This window comes from Drosophila grimshawi, unplaced genomic scaffold, assembly GCF_018153295.1.
Source record: "Drosophila grimshawi isolate 15287-2541.00 unplaced genomic scaffold, ASM1815329v1 contig_311, whole genome shotgun sequence".
NCBI lineage: Eukaryota > Metazoa > Arthropoda > Insecta > Diptera > Drosophilidae > Drosophila > Drosophila grimshawi.
In genome coordinates, this window is record NW_025063098.1 from 26,846,902 (window position 1) to 26,865,614 (window position 18,713).

The 18,713-nt window shown below is 38.4% G+C and overlaps 1 protein-coding gene across 3 annotated transcripts in view; it reads right to left on the reverse strand.

The window, feature by feature from the left end:
- Positions 1 to 1,014: 1,014 nt before the first annotated feature.
- The window catches only part of LOC6569779 (5-hydroxytryptamine receptor 1), a 59,272-nt gene continuing 41,573 nt past the window's right edge, over positions 1,015 to 18,713 (reverse strand). For 2 of the 3 annotated variants that reach the window (XM_001996133.3, XM_032741620.2), the window contains 2 exons: positions 11,174 to 11,235; positions 1,015 to 4,356 (listed from right to left, as the gene is read on the reverse strand). In XM_001996133.3, the coding sequence (XP_001996169.1) occupies positions 1,689 to 3,470 (1,782 nt within the window). In that variant the 5' untranslated portion in view covers positions 3,471 to 4,356; positions 11,174 to 11,235 and the 3' untranslated portion in view covers positions 1,015 to 1,688. The remainder of the gene's footprint in view (positions 4,357 to 11,173; positions 11,236 to 18,713) is intronic. The other variant, XM_032741621.2, reaches the window with a different exon arrangement.

Below are 18,713 nucleotides of genomic sequence, written 5' to 3' on the forward strand. Positions count from 1 at the left end.
TTAGATGCACTTAGTTTTGTCATGCTCTTTTCATTGTTTTTTGTATCTATTTGTATTTATTTGTAGAATGTGTTTGTGTTTTGTGTGGTGATTAGATATATTTGTATTTCCTTATCTCCCATTTGTTCAACATTAAATTACACATACATTACACATATGTAACTCAGTATTTCCATTGAATATCATGTGCTTAACGTAGACAATACGTACAATAAAAACACGCACACTTAATAGACTTAACCAGACTAGATATACGTAAGTATACATATATATATTACATATAAAGTATCATTATCTTTATATGTAGGTAGTATTTGTATATGCTATTAGTATTATATTAGTATTAGTTTTATTTTATAATGCAGTTTGTTGATCTGAACATAAAAGTTAATGCTTAATGTTTGGTATCACAGAGAGGCGTGACTTTTATACAAATACACAAAAAAAATTAACAATACAAAATAATTAATGCAGAAAGTTTCTTTTTGCTTTTCTTCTTTTTTGTTTCAATAAATACATATACACACATATTAGTTGTATTTATTATTGAGCTGTAGCTATACGAGTGTAACAAAGATACGATCTGAGACAGTTGGTAGCTGCAAATATACATACATATATACTATTGACCATTTATATATCTTTGATTTTTGGTATCGCGCTTAACTATTTACAGTTCGACAGTTCAAAGAGCCCATTTTGCTTTGTCATGCTTTATGATCTATATACTAATGTGACGTATCTTAAGTATAATTAGCTGGCACACTATCTAACTATCTTCAGTGTGTTTAATATAATTTTTGGCTCAGTTTTGAGTATCGCAAATGAATAACGCTCGCTGTGGGCTCAATAGATTCGATATCGATTGTGATTCTGACCGGTTTTTCATTTCATTTTTGGTAATAACAAACAGGAAAAATCAGCTATATTCGGCGCTGCCGAAGCTTAAATAACCTTGCAGACTGATGGAACATTTTCTAGTATTAATTTTAACATGAAAAGTAGACAGATGTTAATAAATTATTTATAAAGGGACCTGTAATTTATAAGTGTGTTCAAAATATCTTCAATAATGAGTTACAAGTTCACATTTAAATATCTTTTCTATCGGACATTGAATATATAGATATATAACATGACAGAGATGTCATTTTAAAATTGTTAGTACCTTCTGCAAGGTTATTGAAAAAAGGAACCGTTCATTAAAACCTGATTTGGGTTTACAGTTGTACAACCGTATTTCTCTGTGTATGTGTGTTTTGGTTGTAGTATGTGGGTGTGTGTGTGTGTGTGTGAGTGTGTGTGTGAGTGTGTGTGGTTGTAGCTTTTAGCCCACTTCATTGCTTAGCGTTACATTTAAAAATTACAACGTTCAGTTACAGTTAAAGAGTTGTCATCTACATCATTATCGTTATCATTTATGGTTAATCATTTATCGTAGATTGTAATGTACTTATGAGTTTGCGGTATGCAACACTACTACATACAAAAAATACTCATAGGTAAACAGTTACATGTGCTCGTACATAGTATACATATATATATATATATGTATATTGTAGATCTGTGTGTGTGTGTTGGGCTTTCTATAGACCATATGTTTGCCAAGCAGCGGAGACTAATTAGTTTTTTCTTTTAATAACACATATAGAATTTCAAGGAGCCAAGAATCCGTTGCACCCTTGACTTCATAGGAAGCTCTCCCGAGCACCATGTCGCTCATCGCCCAACATGACACGCTGCGACGGCGGCTCACCATACTGATCCTGATAGTAGTTCTCTCGCATCATAGTATTGAGGCTGGAGCAACGGAAATAGAGTATCTCCTGGAAGGGCTTGCGAAAATCACGATTTAACGTTGCGTAAATGATCGGATTCAGCAGCGAATTAGCATAGCCCAGCCAGAGGAAGAGCGAGGATAACGATGGCGGCACATGCATCGTCTCGAAGGGTCGAATCAATGCCAGAATGAAGAACGGCAGCCAGCAAATGGTAAATGCGGACATAATGATGCCCAGCGTTGTGGACGCCTTCTTCTCTTTGGCCAGCTGAAAGCGCAGCTTCTTGTGATGTGGTGACCCAAGCAGACCCGTCGAGCCACTCACTCCACCACCGCTCCCATGATGACCGTGCGGTAAGCTAACGCCGCCACCGCAACCACCACCGCTGGTGCTCAATCCGCCGCAGGTGGAGTAGGTCAAGGAGGTGTTGCCGACACTGCTGTGACGATGTCCATGCCCGGCGCCATTACCGCTGCCCAGTTCCGTGTGGCCGAGCGCCGGTGCTGTGGCTGTCTGTGGTGAGCCGGCGCCACCGTTCATTGCCTGCTGCAGATGCGTCTGGGCACGCTTCTCCTCGAGGACAATGCGACGGGCCGCTTTGAAGATTTGATAATAGACGAACAGCATCACGGACAATGGGATGTAGAAGGACCCAAGTGTGGCATAGATTTGGTATGCAAAGTTCTGACACACTGTGCATATGGGCTGTCCATCCTCATCCTCGTGCTCATTGCCCAGGATTAGCAGTGGCGGCAACGAGATGCAGGCGGCTGCCAACCAAACAACGCCCACACAAAGCATCATTCGTCGCGGGGTACGCTTCACTCCATACTCCAGGGGTTTGGTGATGGCCAAATAGCGATCCACTGAGATGGCGCACAGATTCAGTATAGAGGCAGTGCAGCAGAGCACATCGAATGACACCCAAATGTCGCAGAGCAGTGTGCCAAAATTCCAGCGCTCTAATACCTCATAGAGCAGGGCCATCGGCATCACGAGCAGCGCCACACAGAGATCGGATAATGCCAGCGATACCAGCAGATAATTACAAGGTCTTCGCAATTTGCGCACCATGCAGACGGCAATGCACACAAGAACATTGCCCACCACAGTTCCCAAAATGACAATCAGTAGGATAATGCTCACAATTACCGATTGCAGCGGTGGCAACTCAAATTCCTCCTCGCCGACGGCAAGCTCCTCGAGCTGCAGTGGGGAATCAGACATGGAGATGAGGGTGCTGCTGCTGCTGCCATTTGGTGTGCTGCTCGTAAACCCCTGAATGCTTACAATTGCAATGGGACTACTATTAACTGAGCCACCACCAATAATACCACCGACTCCACCACCACCACCCCCAACAGCAGCAGCAGCAGCAGCAATGGCGCCCAAAAAGGCGCTGCTGCTATTGAAATCCTCGCTGGTTGCTGGCTGTTCCGTTGTTGTTGTTGTGGTTGTCGTTGTCGTTGTTGTGGTGGTTATTGTTGTCGTGGTCTTTGCTGCTATGCAACTGCTCAGGCAGAGTATTAGGAGCGTCAGTGTTGCCGTCGAGATCAGTTTGTTGTAGTTGTTGCTGCTTCTCCTGCTGCTGCTGCTGCTGCTGCTGTTGTGTTTTATTGATGGCTCCTGTTGCTGATGGCGTCGTCTACGGGCTGCGGCTGCTGCGCCATGCTGCCCGAACGAAGCCATCAAATTACTAATTTGTAATGCCTTCACAAATTCCTTACACTTGTTTTTCTATATTCACTTTTCTTTAATTTGCAATTTAATTTGCTGTAGACCGTGTCGAATGGCAAACGTATTTTCAATTGATGTTGCTTCCACACCGGCAATCAACAGCGGCGACAGCTTTGACACCCACTGACCTGCCAGTGTTTAATTTCATCATCGTTACAATGTTTATTATTTCCTCCATCATTTCCATGGTGCTGGCTTACATGGGCCGATGACCATCGGTGTTGAAATCGCGTCTTGGTCGCAATATCATCATTATTTTCATCACCAACATCATCATCAGCATTATCATTGTCATGGGCTTTGCCCTTAATTCGCTGCAATGCTTAAGGCGCGCTGATTCCTCATTCGCCGTCGTCCAATATTCGTGTCATTAATCATAATTTCAATAAAAGTAAAGTCGTCTTATTAGTTTCTGTTGAGGTCCACACAATCCAGACGTCGGCTCTGCCTCAGCTTATGGCGTGAACTGTTCGCTGTACCCCTCGTCGTTGCTTTTGTCAAGCTTGATTACTAATTTAATGTGCGCTCGACTGTCCGTCAGCTTCGTCAGTCTGCTGCTTCTGCTGGCTAACGTAGCGTATGCTTAATAAAGCGATATTTGCGGTGTGCCTAATAAATGTTTAGTGCTCACGGCGTTTGCTACTGATTGTTGCTGTTGTTGCTATTGTTGCTGTTGCTATTTGTCGCTTGTGCTGCTGTACTTTAAGATTTATTTTCTTGTATTCTTCTATTATTTTGTTGTGTATTTTATAGCTTTAAAAATGTAAAGATAGCTGGTAGGTTGAATCCGTTGGGCTATTGCTTGAAACCGCCTTTCTATGCTCTGATTGTCGCGCTGCTGTAATGAGAGAGAAAGAGAGAGTGAGAAAGATTGTTAGATGCTTATGCAAATTGTGCTTTAAAAGCGTAAATAATTTAATCCAAAAAATAAAAAATTATAAGCTTTAGATATGCTTATAATTTAATAATAGTATTCATATTTTTTATAATACATTTTTATAATAAATTTAAATAAAATGATTGTATATCTAAAATATTATTTACATAACACATAATGGTTTTTAAAATTAATTTAAATACAATATTTTTGAACACACATCTTTCTTATATTGCTTCAAGTAAAATCTAGTTCCAATAAATTAATATTTAATCAACTACAAAGTTAAGTGATTGTAATATTTTACGTTTGTCCTCACTCCATTAAGTATTTAGTGCTTTCAAATGATTCTTGAAATAATATTTGTAAACATAAGCTGGACTCTCTCTTAGATTTAACATGCGTGCAATTTAAGGGTCTTCAGATTCCGCTTTGTGACTCACTCTCAATCTATCACACATTTCTCTTTTCTCCTCTCCAACTACACCCTTACACATGCGATTGTGCTGGTGGCCGAAGTTCTTTCAATTTCCTCTTAAATTTTCAAACAATAAAAAGAAAGTTAAGAGGGGCATGAGCATGACCCCGCCGGCCAAACACAAATGTATTTCTTCGCAGCAACCACATAATTATCATACTGAACATCATCATCATCGCCAGTTTTCATCTTCTTGATGTGAGTCATATAAAAAACAAGCGAGGCAGAAGATGCTGACCGCGTTGCCGTTGCGTCCTTTTGTATTAATTTTCATACTTCTTCTCATTATTGAATCGTTTGCGCTGCCCCTGTTTCAATTACCTACAGTTACGCCTCACGACCACGCCTTACTTAAAAATGCGTAACAAATAAACAGCTTTTTTTATCTTTTTGCTGGCTTGCAGCTTCCGTTTGGAATTTTTTACATTTCTCATGGCCTTTTTGTGGTCATCGGCCAAAGCTCGAAAAATAAGAGCCAAAATAAAATAAATAAATTTTGCTTTGAATAGAATTCCATTATAAATTGTGCAAAATATGGCAATGTTTCCATCAATTGTGGCATGAAACGTGTCTCTTGTCTGTGAATTTATTGAAGTCGGCCAAAGTGTGCCACATGACGATTTTCAAAATCGCGTCTAGACAGCCAGACGTTGTCACAGCCACAGTGGCCCGCAAAATCCGCAACCTAACCTGCCCCCACTCCCACACATATTACTCTACCACCTGAGCGTGTTAGGAATTTTAAACTCGCATTAGATAAGAGCGTAAGCCAGTTCAAATATAAAATTCATTTCATAGTTACGGAAAAATTCAGGAAAACTAAATTGCAAGCAAATTTAATTTAAACATTGAGGGACAACAATTTCAATTAAACTGTATAAATATTTGTTTCAAATAATACGCAAATTTCCGACTAACGAAAAACAACCTCAAGCCGCCAATTTAATTCAATTAGTCGGCATTCGGATATTCTTTAATAAAATGCAATTTAAAATACTTCAAATGCCACAACTTCAAAAAATAAATGAGAAGCAAACGTAAAATTTAATTTATAATATTTTAAGAAAATACTTTTTACAAAATAAAGAAAGTTCTTTTAAACTACGCATCGTCGAACTTATTTCGATAAAATAGTGATTTAATGAAATTAAACAAATATTATAAAAATTGTTTATATCGCATCATGTGGCAAATAAGCAAATGAAAAATTGAATTTAAAACCTTCTACAAAATAAAGAATGTTCTTTTAAACTACGCATCGTCGAATACTTATTTCGGTTTAATAAAATAACACATTTATTTTTGAAATTGTTTAAATCGAACCAAGTAGCAAATAATCATAAAGACAATGCAAGCAAATTGGCTCTAAACGAGTACGATAATAAAAATGTACACAAATATATAGTTCGGTTTTAGATGCAATTATTTTGTGTTGTTTATTCTAATTAGTTCTCGATGAGAGAATTCGAGATTATTTCAACAATTTGCTTTGCACATCTCCGTAGAGGCGTGCGCTGCAAATGAAATGTATATTTTGCATGAGCCCAAAGCTGAATTCTAAACTAGACGTCTACGTATACCGACAAATAAGTATGTGCACAGAACTATTTTGCATTTGAGCATGTAACTATACTAATTCTGCTGGTTGATTATGCTAATCAACTGGCAGACAGACGGACAAAGGGAGCAGCGGGGCAAGGGAAGTGGCAGTCAGTGGCAAGGCAGAAAATGGCAGAAAATGGCAGAATTATTTGGTCAGCAAACAAACAAACTGTAAGCTGCTTTAAGCATTTGTCGACAGCTCATAAGTCCCTGTCCCTGAATGTTTATTCTCATTTTGGGGATCTGCTCCAGCTGACAATGGGACATAAATAATTGAATTAAATTATGCGTCTTGGAGAGTTGCCGAAAAGCCAAATGTACAAAATTATTACTCCAAACGATTAAATCATTATTTTCCCTCAGGCAATGATGCTCGTACTTAAAAAGCTTCTGAGCCGATGGCGGGTCATAAATAATTCGGCTTTCACGTTTCTGTGCGCTGGTAATGCGGCGTATGAGCAACTTTTCAGTTCTTTGGATATGTACTTATTTCGTCTGCTGTCTGCCAATTTGGCTTTGTGACCACGCCCTGAACAATTTACCGCAAGTTTTACACTAGTTGACATTTTCAGTAGGAACTCTCGGCGCGCCACTGCACAACTTTTCAAATATTTAGCAATTTCCACGGTTATGTTCCAAAACCCAAGGCGAGGCAGCGTCTTGGGGTTTGCCGCAGTTGCTTGTCGAAAGTTTGTGTGTTTTTGTGTCGGTCTGCATGCTTTACGGTTAGCAAACACGCAGTCAGGAGGACACGAGGACAGGATGGGAAAGGGGCAACAACGTGAGCGGATAAGATTAGTTCTAGCGAAGATTTGTCGTTGCGACTGGTTTGACAGGCAAAAGATGCCCGAGTTGTGTTATTGGTTTGTCAACAATTTGTTGCAGCCAAGTGCAAAGTGTAGCTTCAACTTGAAGTTTGATTAAGGAATATGCATTGCACTCAAGGACGATTTGACTCCGACAACTTTTGTTTGATTACTTAAAACCATTGCAAACTTTCGCTTGCAGAGTTATTTTAAAAATGCTTTTATTTTTCGTACCTGAAATTTACAAGTACAACTGTGAGCTGGTCGAAACCGGATAAGTGCCAACAACTGACAAGCATTTTGGCAAGATGATTTGCGGATTTGTTGAGTAAAAATATAAAGTGAGTGCAGGAAACATGAAGGAAGCACACATTTTCTTTTTATCACACGTAAAATGTGTCACGCAAAAACGGGGATTTTTTCTTGGATACAGTTCATATTAAAGTTTTAAGTCAGCTTCTCTTACTCGAATTCTTATACTTTCATAGGACCTGTTACTGTTTTGACATTTTGACATGGGATGCGGACTCTAATTAATTATGTCCTGAATTTTTCTTTAAAATGAATGCCACAGAAATATATAAAGAAAATATTTTACGACACGTAAAAAAAATTTAATGAAACAATCTCAGCAGGAAAGATCTGCAATACTTTACTAACAAACTTTGTTTATCCAGTTACACTGCCAATTATATAAGTAAATACAAGTTCATTGCCACGCCAAAAACGAGTCAGTCGATTGTCAACTTTGTCCTTTTTGGAAAGAACCTTTTTTATTGCCTCTGCTGACGCTGGCAATTTCTGCGATATCATTTACAGTGTGCAATTTACTTATAGCTGAGTAAATGAGCTTAGCGTCCATCAGCTGCATTTAAATTCAGAAAGCGTAAACTTAATTTTTCCCGATATGCCAAGCTATTGTTTCACCAGCAACAATAACAAGACCCAACAAAAAGAAGAAGATTAAGCAGTAGTAAGGCATTCTGTAAATAAGTGGAATGCACTGCAGTTGTTTTGGTGGTTTTATACGGGTTTGGCTTCATGGTCTGCTGCGGATTGCAGCTCCGCTTATTTTCAGGCATTCTGCTGAACCATTTTCAGCCCTTACTGCCCTTAGAGCGCATCAGACAACTTTTAGTTGTTTTTTTTTGCTGCAAAAAGCTTTTTAAATCCGTGCGGCTTTGTGGCCGCAACGCATAATGCATGAAATAAGTGACTTTGACTTTGGAGAGGTGAGTGCCACGAAGGGAAAAACACAGATGAAGTGCACATATATAAACTGTTGGGTGTTTCGGTCAAGTCCTGTCTGCCAAGTGGAGTGAGTGACCAAAACCACATGCCTAATGGGCAGCTTTGACCCCATATCTCAGAAATATCTTTGTGAATGGCAAATGCTGCGTATACGTAACGTGCTGGATATCGCTCATTTCGTATGCTTGTGCGCGCATTTCAATTATTGAGTCATCAAGTGTGATTTCTTTAACATGTCGGCAACCTTTTTTCAATTTTTGGCATATTGCTTATTTATGCAATCTTCTTCTTCTTTTTTTTTTTTTATCCATGTGAGGCATTTCTACCGTTTGCCATTCGCCAAGTGATGTAATTTCAATCTGACACGTCACATGCTCACGCTGGCTGTCAAGTAGGGATGGTTACGTGGGTGGTTTGGTGGCAGAAGGGCGGGTACACGCAAAATTGCTGTAAATGGATGCGAGTTAAAAAGCCAGAAATTTTAAATTGCCGCTGTTGACGCTGGTGCCCTTTTCACATGGGTCTTCTGCCACGACTCTTCATTCCTGGTTGAACAGAAGTCAAATTTTCTCATTTTTTTTATTTTTTTTTTAAATTTCCCTTTTATTTTTGGTTGAGGGCGTGTTGCGCACTTGATGTTTATGTGTCAAGCAGCTGGTGGTTTATTTTTTTTCACTTTTCTGGCATCCCTGTAAATAATAAATGCGTTTCTTTTGAATCATATATTAACGCCAGCGCACTTACACCATGCAACCAGTGACTCCCTGTGAAACGAGTTAATGTCTTAAACAGTCTTGAGTGCCAAACGAATTATTCATATATACTAAATTAGTGAAAGGTAGTTGAACTTTGGACTGGGGATGTTTTAGTAAAACATAGACTGGGATATAATACCCTATCTTATTGGGACAGCAAGCTCGAATATTATATCAATAGTTTTGGAAGCATCCATTGAGACATTCAAAGGTGTACAGAATATTCAGCAAAAAGAGTCGATCTAAATCTGTAAGCTTGATAATAATTATGTGATTTGATAATTCAAACATTTAAGTTTCACTTTAACAAACTCACTTTTGTAGTGCAGTGTTACACGTATTCCGGCATAAAATGCTTACAGAGTGACATATGTGAGCATTTTGTGTGTTGTATGGCATGCTTGGATATGTGTGTTCGTGTGTGTGTGCGTGTGTGTGTTGAGTTTTGTGTGCATAATAAAATATGTGCACAAAACATGTGTAGGGCGAACGCCTAACGGTGAAAACATTTGGAAACGAGGAAAATTGCTTATCTTTAGTGTTATCTTTGTTGCTGTGTTTGTTTGTTGCCTGACATTTTCATTGGTGTTTCATGTTTCATGTTTGATAATGCTTTGCATACAGTCAAGTCGATTTCTCCAGCCACCCGTCGCATTGGGTAGGCGTATATGAGTGATGTGATTTGCATATTTGTTCAAACATGTATGTGTGTGTGTGTCGTAATAAAGCATTAAATTTTACATAAATTGCGGGTACAGTTTGGCAGCTTCCTGTTTCGCATAAAAAAAAAATGCTATTTATGTATTCCCATTTGGGTTTCCTTTTGTCTGGATAATATTAGGCGGAGGAGCATCATAGCAACATGTTGTGTTTGTTGTTATTTCATGTGATTATTTATGACTGCAACTTATGGAAAAGCCTTAAAAAAAATCGGTACTATGTTCATGATTTTTGCTGTTTCACTTGTCTTGTTTTTATAGCAAATTTATGTTTTGCTCCTCCGCTGATAGCCAAAGGCATAAATGTTAATTTCACATATATTTATATCTTCTACCCATATATGCATAGATACTTTTGTGTGTGGCCATCAGACATATTTATGTGGTTTTAATTTATTTGTTTGGCACGCTGTGACATCATCTTTGAACATGGTCTGATATGAGTGTTTTATGTTTACAATATTCCAACATTTTAAATATTTTCGCATCAATTAATTTGCTGAGAGAGAGCTTATCTTTATTATAAATAAATCTGAAATAAAATATAGCAAGTAATAAATAAATCCTTATGCACATATCAGATTAGTCAATGCCACAAGCCAGCTACTCATTTCAAAATTAGGTTTTTGCCAGGAATTTCACTTAAGAAAGAGCAACATCTAATACAATATATATATACTATGTATATATAATGCAGTTTTGTTACTGCAGCTGCGTAAATATTCTATTTAGCCGACAACAATTATTCATGCAGTAAACTTAAGTTAATTTTATGAGAAAACAAGAGAGCCGGAGAAATAGAGCTCGGTGTAATGTCGTCCATGATCTAAGAGTGAGCCATAAAACATTTTTATGTGACTGTCAGCTGCTAATTGCATTGTTTTAGTTTTTATTGAAGCGCAGTCAAACTTAGAGCACTTTATAATTTCCCATTTTGTAGTTGGTGGTGTATTTACAAAGTTCATTTAAGTGACTGTCACAATTAAAAAGTCAATCACAAAGTGGAAGTAGTACAAAAGAGTTTTGCATAAAATTAATGTCACTAAAAGTTAAAATATAACAACTTAATGTATATCTCTATGAATATTTTAAAATAATATTTAAAAAAATGTGTAACTTAAATAATATAAATAATCTTTATTTAGTCTTCGCCATAAAAAATCATACCTGTTTGTTATACTTTCTGTTTGGCTTTTCCTTTGCTTCGTTTGCTTGGCTTGTTGAGACAGCTGAAATAAGAGGGTAAATAATGTAATTAAAGCAACACAGCACACACTCCATCAAGGATAAACATACGTGATTGCGTATATGAGTATAATTTAACGTAAACTCTCGCACCCACTGTTTACCTGAATCCCTGCCCCCCACTACCCCTTCTCACTCTAACACTCTTGTATGTGTGTATGGTAACCAGCAAGGGTTTTGTTTTTGTTATGTAAACATAATAAGTTGTCTGCTGTTTAAAACCACCCCTCTGGTGTGAGTGTATGATAGAGGCTCTGTAGACGGCATCAATCATACGCCATGTTGTGCTGTGCTGAAGTGTGGCTAAAATGCGGAAACGTTAAAGCTAACACACATAAGCACACACATGATTCTGTATAACTTTTGTAAGTTGCAAAATTGAAAATTTATCGACTAGAACGCCCACACTCACAGCCACACACACACACACACACACGCACACACACACACACACACACACGCACACACATGGCACATTCAGAGCGCAACCACAACGTGAGCAGCGCTAACAAGAAATTGTCAGCAACAAATATACTTCAAGCAACAACAAGCAGCAACAACTGCTGCAAATGCAACAATGTTAGACCGCCATGTCATCGCCCACAGTGCTCCACACTATCCGCACCCGCTCGCCCTCACAAGTTGAGCTGTTGCATGCGCTTCGTCAACGTCACGCTTAGCCGACTTTGAGACATGGTAGGCACAGGACGTGTGTATGCATAGAAACAGGCAACAGACAACTGGAGGAAGAGTGCAAGTCATTCGGCTCGTTGCACACGCAAACACATGCAACAAAAATGACTGTCGCACTGTCAACAAATGCAAATGCAATGCAAATGATACATTTGCAGCAACAACAACTGTTTGCAACAAGACTTCAAATTGTTAAATTCCTTTGCTATACAAAAACAATTCTTTAAATAATATCTCGATTTGATTTTGAATTTTGCAATCCTCCCTTTAGTTCTTAGTCATAAATTCCATTTCTATGCTATTTTGTACTTTTCATATTTTTATGTGTCGATTGACTTAAGTTGGCATTAAATAAACAAATAAATAAACCTAGTACCATTTAGATTGTTCGACTTTGGAATGTTGTAGTTTTCACCTAGCTTATACAAACATTTTTATATTTTTAAATATTTGCTCTGCTTCTCTTTCATAATGCCCAACTAAATTGGTTCTAGAACCACTACGAAATGCATAATAAAATGCCCATTAACGTTGAAGTATTTACGCAGCCAATTTCACAAAATTGCCTCTCAAATGCTTATGAGCTGCAACCAACTGAAAAGAAATGTTAAAATAATAATTATAATGGACTTGCTCTCTCTATCCCCCACTCTGTCGCTCTTAGTTTTCGACTTTCGCTTTCTCTCTCTATCTCTCGCTTTCTCTGTATGAGCTTAGCACAAACATGCAAAAGCACAGACCGCAGCCGCAGTTGCTGAAATGCTCGCCGAAACGCTTGATATGCGGGTGTTAAGATAGAAAATGGAATAGAAAAGTGGAACAAATAAATGCACTTTCCACGCAGCGGCGACAGCGAATTTGTGGCAGGATGTGTAACGGACCCAAACACTGGATAAGGATAATCAAGCACCCTCGTGAGTCGAGAGAGAAACTGTGTGCGTGTGGGTGTCTGTGGCTGTGTGTGTGTGCGGTGAGCTCGACAGAATTTAATTGAGTTTACGCTTCGTGTGAGACAGCGGCTGTAGTGGCAACAGTAGCACCACGAGCACCAGCATTGGCGGTTGCATGCAACACGAGCGTTATTAATGTGTGGACAGAAATGGCAACTGCTGGCAGGATTTGCTTATTACTCGCGAATGCACACACTTGACTATAAGCTCAGTTGGAAGTGAGTCGCTTTGCGGTTGCTCTTGCTGCGTACAATTCACATTCCCAAGAAAATGTGAGTTGCGACCGCGACAATGTTGCAATTTATAATATATATGTAATGATAATGATGATGATGATGACGATGGTTATATTGCAAGTATATTTGTCGGCAAGCTGCAGCATCACACAAAGATTTTTAATTAAGTTAATGAAGTGCATCCTGTGGTTTTTTTGTGTTGCAGCTTGCAATCATCTTCCCCTCGATGACATCAATTTGATGAAACCACCCACTGCTGCAGACTATTGAAACTTGCAGGCAAACTTAAGTGATGGTAGGAGTCTGATTGAATCGATTCACATTGAGTTGAGTTTACACGCTGCATGTCTGTCTGCCCTATTTCAAGAGGGCAGCTGTTGCTTTGCCATTTTGCTGAAAAGCAATAAAAGCGACTTTTTCGCAAAAATATTACAGAGATAAATGAGCGGAGATCTCCGCCGTCAGCTAAAGAGGCATTCAACTGCTGTTGCCGCTTTCATTTCAGTTTCAGTTATTGTTGCTGTTGTCAGAAGTAAACCTTAAATATTTATGACGCTGCACAAAAAATATAGAGAGCAATCAAAAACGTGAGAAAAGTTTCTATTGCATATTTATGCGCGCACCGAACGAAAGGCAAAAATACTGTTGAAGTAGCAAACAATGTAAATAAAGTGAAATACCACATTCACCGAATATAAAATACACTCCAATTGGCAAGCAATATTTTTAATAGTATTTTAAGTATATTGTTGCTAGCTTCTAGGGCCACGCAACTATTGGATAAGTCAAGACGTACAATACATTTGTCTGATAAACAATATAAATAAATAAATTACTGTATTTAAATAAAATAAAAAAGAATCATTTTCTTTAATTGCCATAATAATTATTTGTCTAAAATCTACTTACTACTTTGACCTAAATTAATTTGAATTATTATATCAAAATTAATAACCTTGAATAACTGAGATGCATCTCACATCTTTATCAAGGCTCTTGTTTGTTCATATATCGCAGCGACTCGAATTTTTGAATTTCATTAGTGCAGTGTATTATTAAACTGGATGGTGCGGTATGAAATGTAATGAATATAAAAGTGTGGCGCGCGTTGGCGGAATTGTTTGCTGGTCGGGGAAGAGGGGACAGCCGCATAAGTAAGCGTCGAAAAAACAGCGTCCAAACGGGGCAGAGGCAAAATGGTTTTCAATTTAGGTAATTTATGGACGAGCATTGTTCGGCACTGAAGCTGCAAGTGGACTGAACCACACAATAGTCCATATTTATTGTCGCATTATTTAGCGATTTCGACGTAATTCAGCAGCGACAAAAGAGAGCGAGAGAGAGATAGATATAGAGAGAGGGGGACTCAATGTATAGTTCACTGCAAAGCGGTATATATGTAAATTCAGATGTATTGCTATGCCAACAAACAGCTGCACCAGCTGCAAATGCTAAATGCAAAATTTGAAAAACGAAATGTGAAATGCACTCGACACCAGCATTTGAAATCAGGCAACACAAAAGTTGGCCGCTGCACAAAAAAAAATGGCGATGAATGAAAAACTGAAAAAATATAGTGCTGCTGGTAATGGCATTTATCGTTGACCCAGACTTGTTGAAGAGCCACCCACTTGTGCCACGTTATCTATGACAGCAGCTGCGTGATAGAATATTGCTGGTATAGCTGTCTGCAGGTGCGAGACATTAGGACTGTGGACCTGTTGGTAAAATTATTCCGTATCTCGCACTTTTTAGCAGCTGCTAATTAGCATAAAGTTGGCTTCAAACTTTTTTGTTAGCCAAGCATCAAGCATTAATACACAGACAGCTCTCAGCTGCGGGCAACGATGAGGGCAAAGATGTGTCCATACATTTTGGCATCGGGATTTTGGTAAACTTCACAGCGTCAGTGTTCTCAGTTCTTTGTTCTGTTCTGGTTTCATGACGCTGCAGTCTGGTTCTGTTTGGATTTTGCTTCTTTCGCTCACCGCATGCCGTCTTTGGCTTCGTGCATATCCTTTTGTTTCTTTTCATCCCAACAGTTGTCTCATATTTCGGGCTTTGCTCTTCAGGCTTTCCGGCCACTTTGCTTTGGCGCCGGCCATGCTGGCAATGCTTTTGTTCAGCTGAAGCACGTCTGGCTCATCTCTTTGATAAATATTAGTTTAATTCTTCTCAGCTGTCCGCCAGGGCTTCAAGGAGCACTCCCAAGGCCATTTGCAAACCAACGCACTCTGTCCACGTCTCATATTACGTTTGTAATTGTTCTTTTTTTGTTTCTTCTGTGTATACCCTGTACCCAATAAAACTACAAATGGGTCACACTACAGTTCTGTATGTAAAATATAAAATGTATATTGAGTGTACCAATATATCGATGCCTTAAAATTGAATCCCTATATAAAGTATATTTCTCAAAAATATTCTTATTTATTTAAGCATTTTTCTTATATCACATATTATTTTCTCATTTTTAAATGTATTTTGTGTAGATTTTAATAATTAATATTTTTTAGCTTCGAAATTCTTTCTTGTCCTTTCGCCCAGTTAACTTCTCGAAGCCGAATCGTATATAAGTGATATCATATTGAATATCAGTTTCAGTCCAACCGAATTTCTCATACGAATTTCAGCTGGATCCACAATCATCAAAATATATCCCAATCAAACCAAATTGATTTTTCAAATCGTGCAGGGTGTTTTTAACTGCAATCTTCTTATATGTCTGTTTGTTAATGTATTGCGCTTTGCTTTATTGCTTTGGCAACGAGGGAAATCCCATGGCTCCACTTTTTTGGGGGGAATTTCGGTTCGCTCGCATTGCGAAGTGGAAAAATGTAAATATTTGCTTTTGATGGAAATTGAAGATATGTAGTTGATGCAAGGAGATGGAAATATGATCAATTGGTTAAGGAAAGCGTAAAGTAATGAAATTGGTAATAAATTAAGTTAGACTGAATGCGTCGCGACTTCTATTTCCTGTGTACAAAGGGAATACTTAAAGGAATTGTATAACGACCTCTTAGCTCTTCTCGGCTTCTCTGCAAAAGCGCAGAATTCAGCAATAAGTCAATCAGCAATCTGACATTCTTTAGTATAGTGCACGAACAGTATGCTTCAATTGACCTCAAGCTAACTGTACAAAAACGTGACAATTTGGCTGCAACCGTAAAGGTAAACAATCAATAGCAGCTGCCAAATGCCAAAGTTGGATGCATTTTGGTTTCCTTATTCAAGGTGATATAAATGGCTGAGTTGCTTGCCATTCATTCATAAGATTCACAATAGCTCACGTTGGCACTCTGACAAGCTGTCTGACATTTGCCAAATTTCCCCAACGCTAACAGACACGTTTCTTGCATTGAATATCTGACAATCGAAGACAGACAAACACACGAATATACACTGACACATACACGCACACACCAACCTTCCCACACACATACATGTATAGGCACACACACTGGAATTGAGACTTGTGAAAAAATTATGAGTTTTTTTATGACGCTCAAATGTGACATTTAAATTGAATTTGGATTTGTAGCATGTTTATTTCAAGTTTAACGCTTCCGCTCCTCGGAAATTTGGCTCCAAAATTGAACTTTGTGGCGCGACAAAATATACGAAATCTTTCTAAATATAAAAATAAAATATAGAGAATGTAATTTACAAACTAACACTCTGAGTAAAAATACTCTTTTACAATGTATGATTTTTGTTCCTATCTGTCGGCGAAAACATTACGGGATAGTTGATACATTTATTCGATTTGCCTGCTTTTATTTTATGTAAATTTTCTCAACTGAGATAACTGGTGTCATGCTTAATAGATAGGCAGATTAATGTATATCAAGCGAGCGAGGAAAATAGATTGAGTTCTGATTTTTAATCACAATATAATCATATACTTTTATTCTTCCCAAAAATGAGATATTTCTTGGGAAAACAAATCATAAATTTTGTAAAATCAAACTTTTCGTCTGGCCAAGTTTCTAAGAGTCTAACAAGGTCAAAGTAAAAGCAAGAAACATGAAAGACAATTTTGCGCTTTTGCTTTCTGAATAAACATTTGGCCAGGCCAACTGCGTGTACAGCTCATTGATGTATAGCTGACATGGTTTTGGCGCCTAACCACTGCCTGTAAGAAAGCCAAATGGAGAACAATCAGCGACAGGTGCAAATGTCGTTTTTTGGTCACGCAATTTGGCAGAAATGTTTGGGTATGCTACGCTGTGGCTTCTTGGCCGTTGTTGATGGTTGGGGGTTAGTTTATGAGCATTGTTGTAATGCCTACGCCCAGCACCAAAACTTTTCGACTAGTCATGTGGTTGTCGGCGCTATAAATAAATACGCCAAGAAAGCACTTTGCGAGCGAGCTAAATTGCCAGCCACCTGGTTTCTGATTAATTATTTAGTAATGCAACACACACAAAGGATGTAAATAACCCAATATCCTTGTTGTAGATATTAGAGTTTAACCAGTTAAAGTTAATATTTTCACTTTTTCATTTGCGGCATTTGCAGTGCCGCCCATAAGTGCTGCCAAGCAACCAAGGGGCAAAATGCATATGTATGGAGTACAGAAATGCAAATAGAATGGAAAGTTTGCAGCGCGAAGGATGTCGAGACTGCCAGTGTCGAGACCAGTTGCCGGGTCGTGTGAACGGAACTGCAGCTGCAGCTGGGATGACGGTACATAGCCAAGGGGCTAAGGTGCAAATATTTACCTGTTGACTGCCTGTTGCTGCACCCATTGGAGTAGAGATTGAGGTCGTATGAAATTTGCATTTACGTCAAACAACCAGCAATTGGAGGAGCAACAGTTGATTTCTTCTTGCACAGCAGCAAAAAATATGCAAAACTGGCTTTTCCACAGAGGTAAGCAATTTCATTTCCGTTTGCAGTCAACGGAAACAGCCGATAATAAGTAACGATAAAAGAAGAAAAACATACCCTATACCTCGTATATAAATACTGAACATTTATAGGAATTGAAACAAAACACGTCTGCAGTCTTTTGGAAACCATTAGCTCAACTCTAGAATGAACCTTTAAGGCAACTCAATGGAGACAGTTTAAATTACAATGAAATTTAAATTTTTAATATTTATATGAACCTAAAATAGATTTAATTAGATAGTCATGACTTAATAATGTACTAAGCTGATGTTAGCACATTTTTCGGTCCATTTAATTAAGGCTCAATGAGTTGCAAGACACAAGTGGCGCAGTGCGGTTATTTTGGCAACAACTCTTAACAGCTTAAAAATAGCCTTTTATTACTCTACGCAAACTTGCCAGCTGAGGAATTTTCGATCAACTGCCCAAAAGGGAGTTGATAACAAGTCAACAGTACTGTTTGCTACCGTTTCTTGTGCGGCAATTTAATTAAAAACGTTTCTGTGCCTTCCACGAAATGGCAACCAACAACAACAACGATCTATGTACATAGTTGTATCGTTGTGTCCTTGTTGTGAATGAGAGTGTGAGTTTCAGCAGGAAACAGATGCGAGTATGCTGCTTCTATTTAAATTTACCTTTTTTTATGTTGGCTTCCCCAAACTTCCACAATTTCAAATCCGT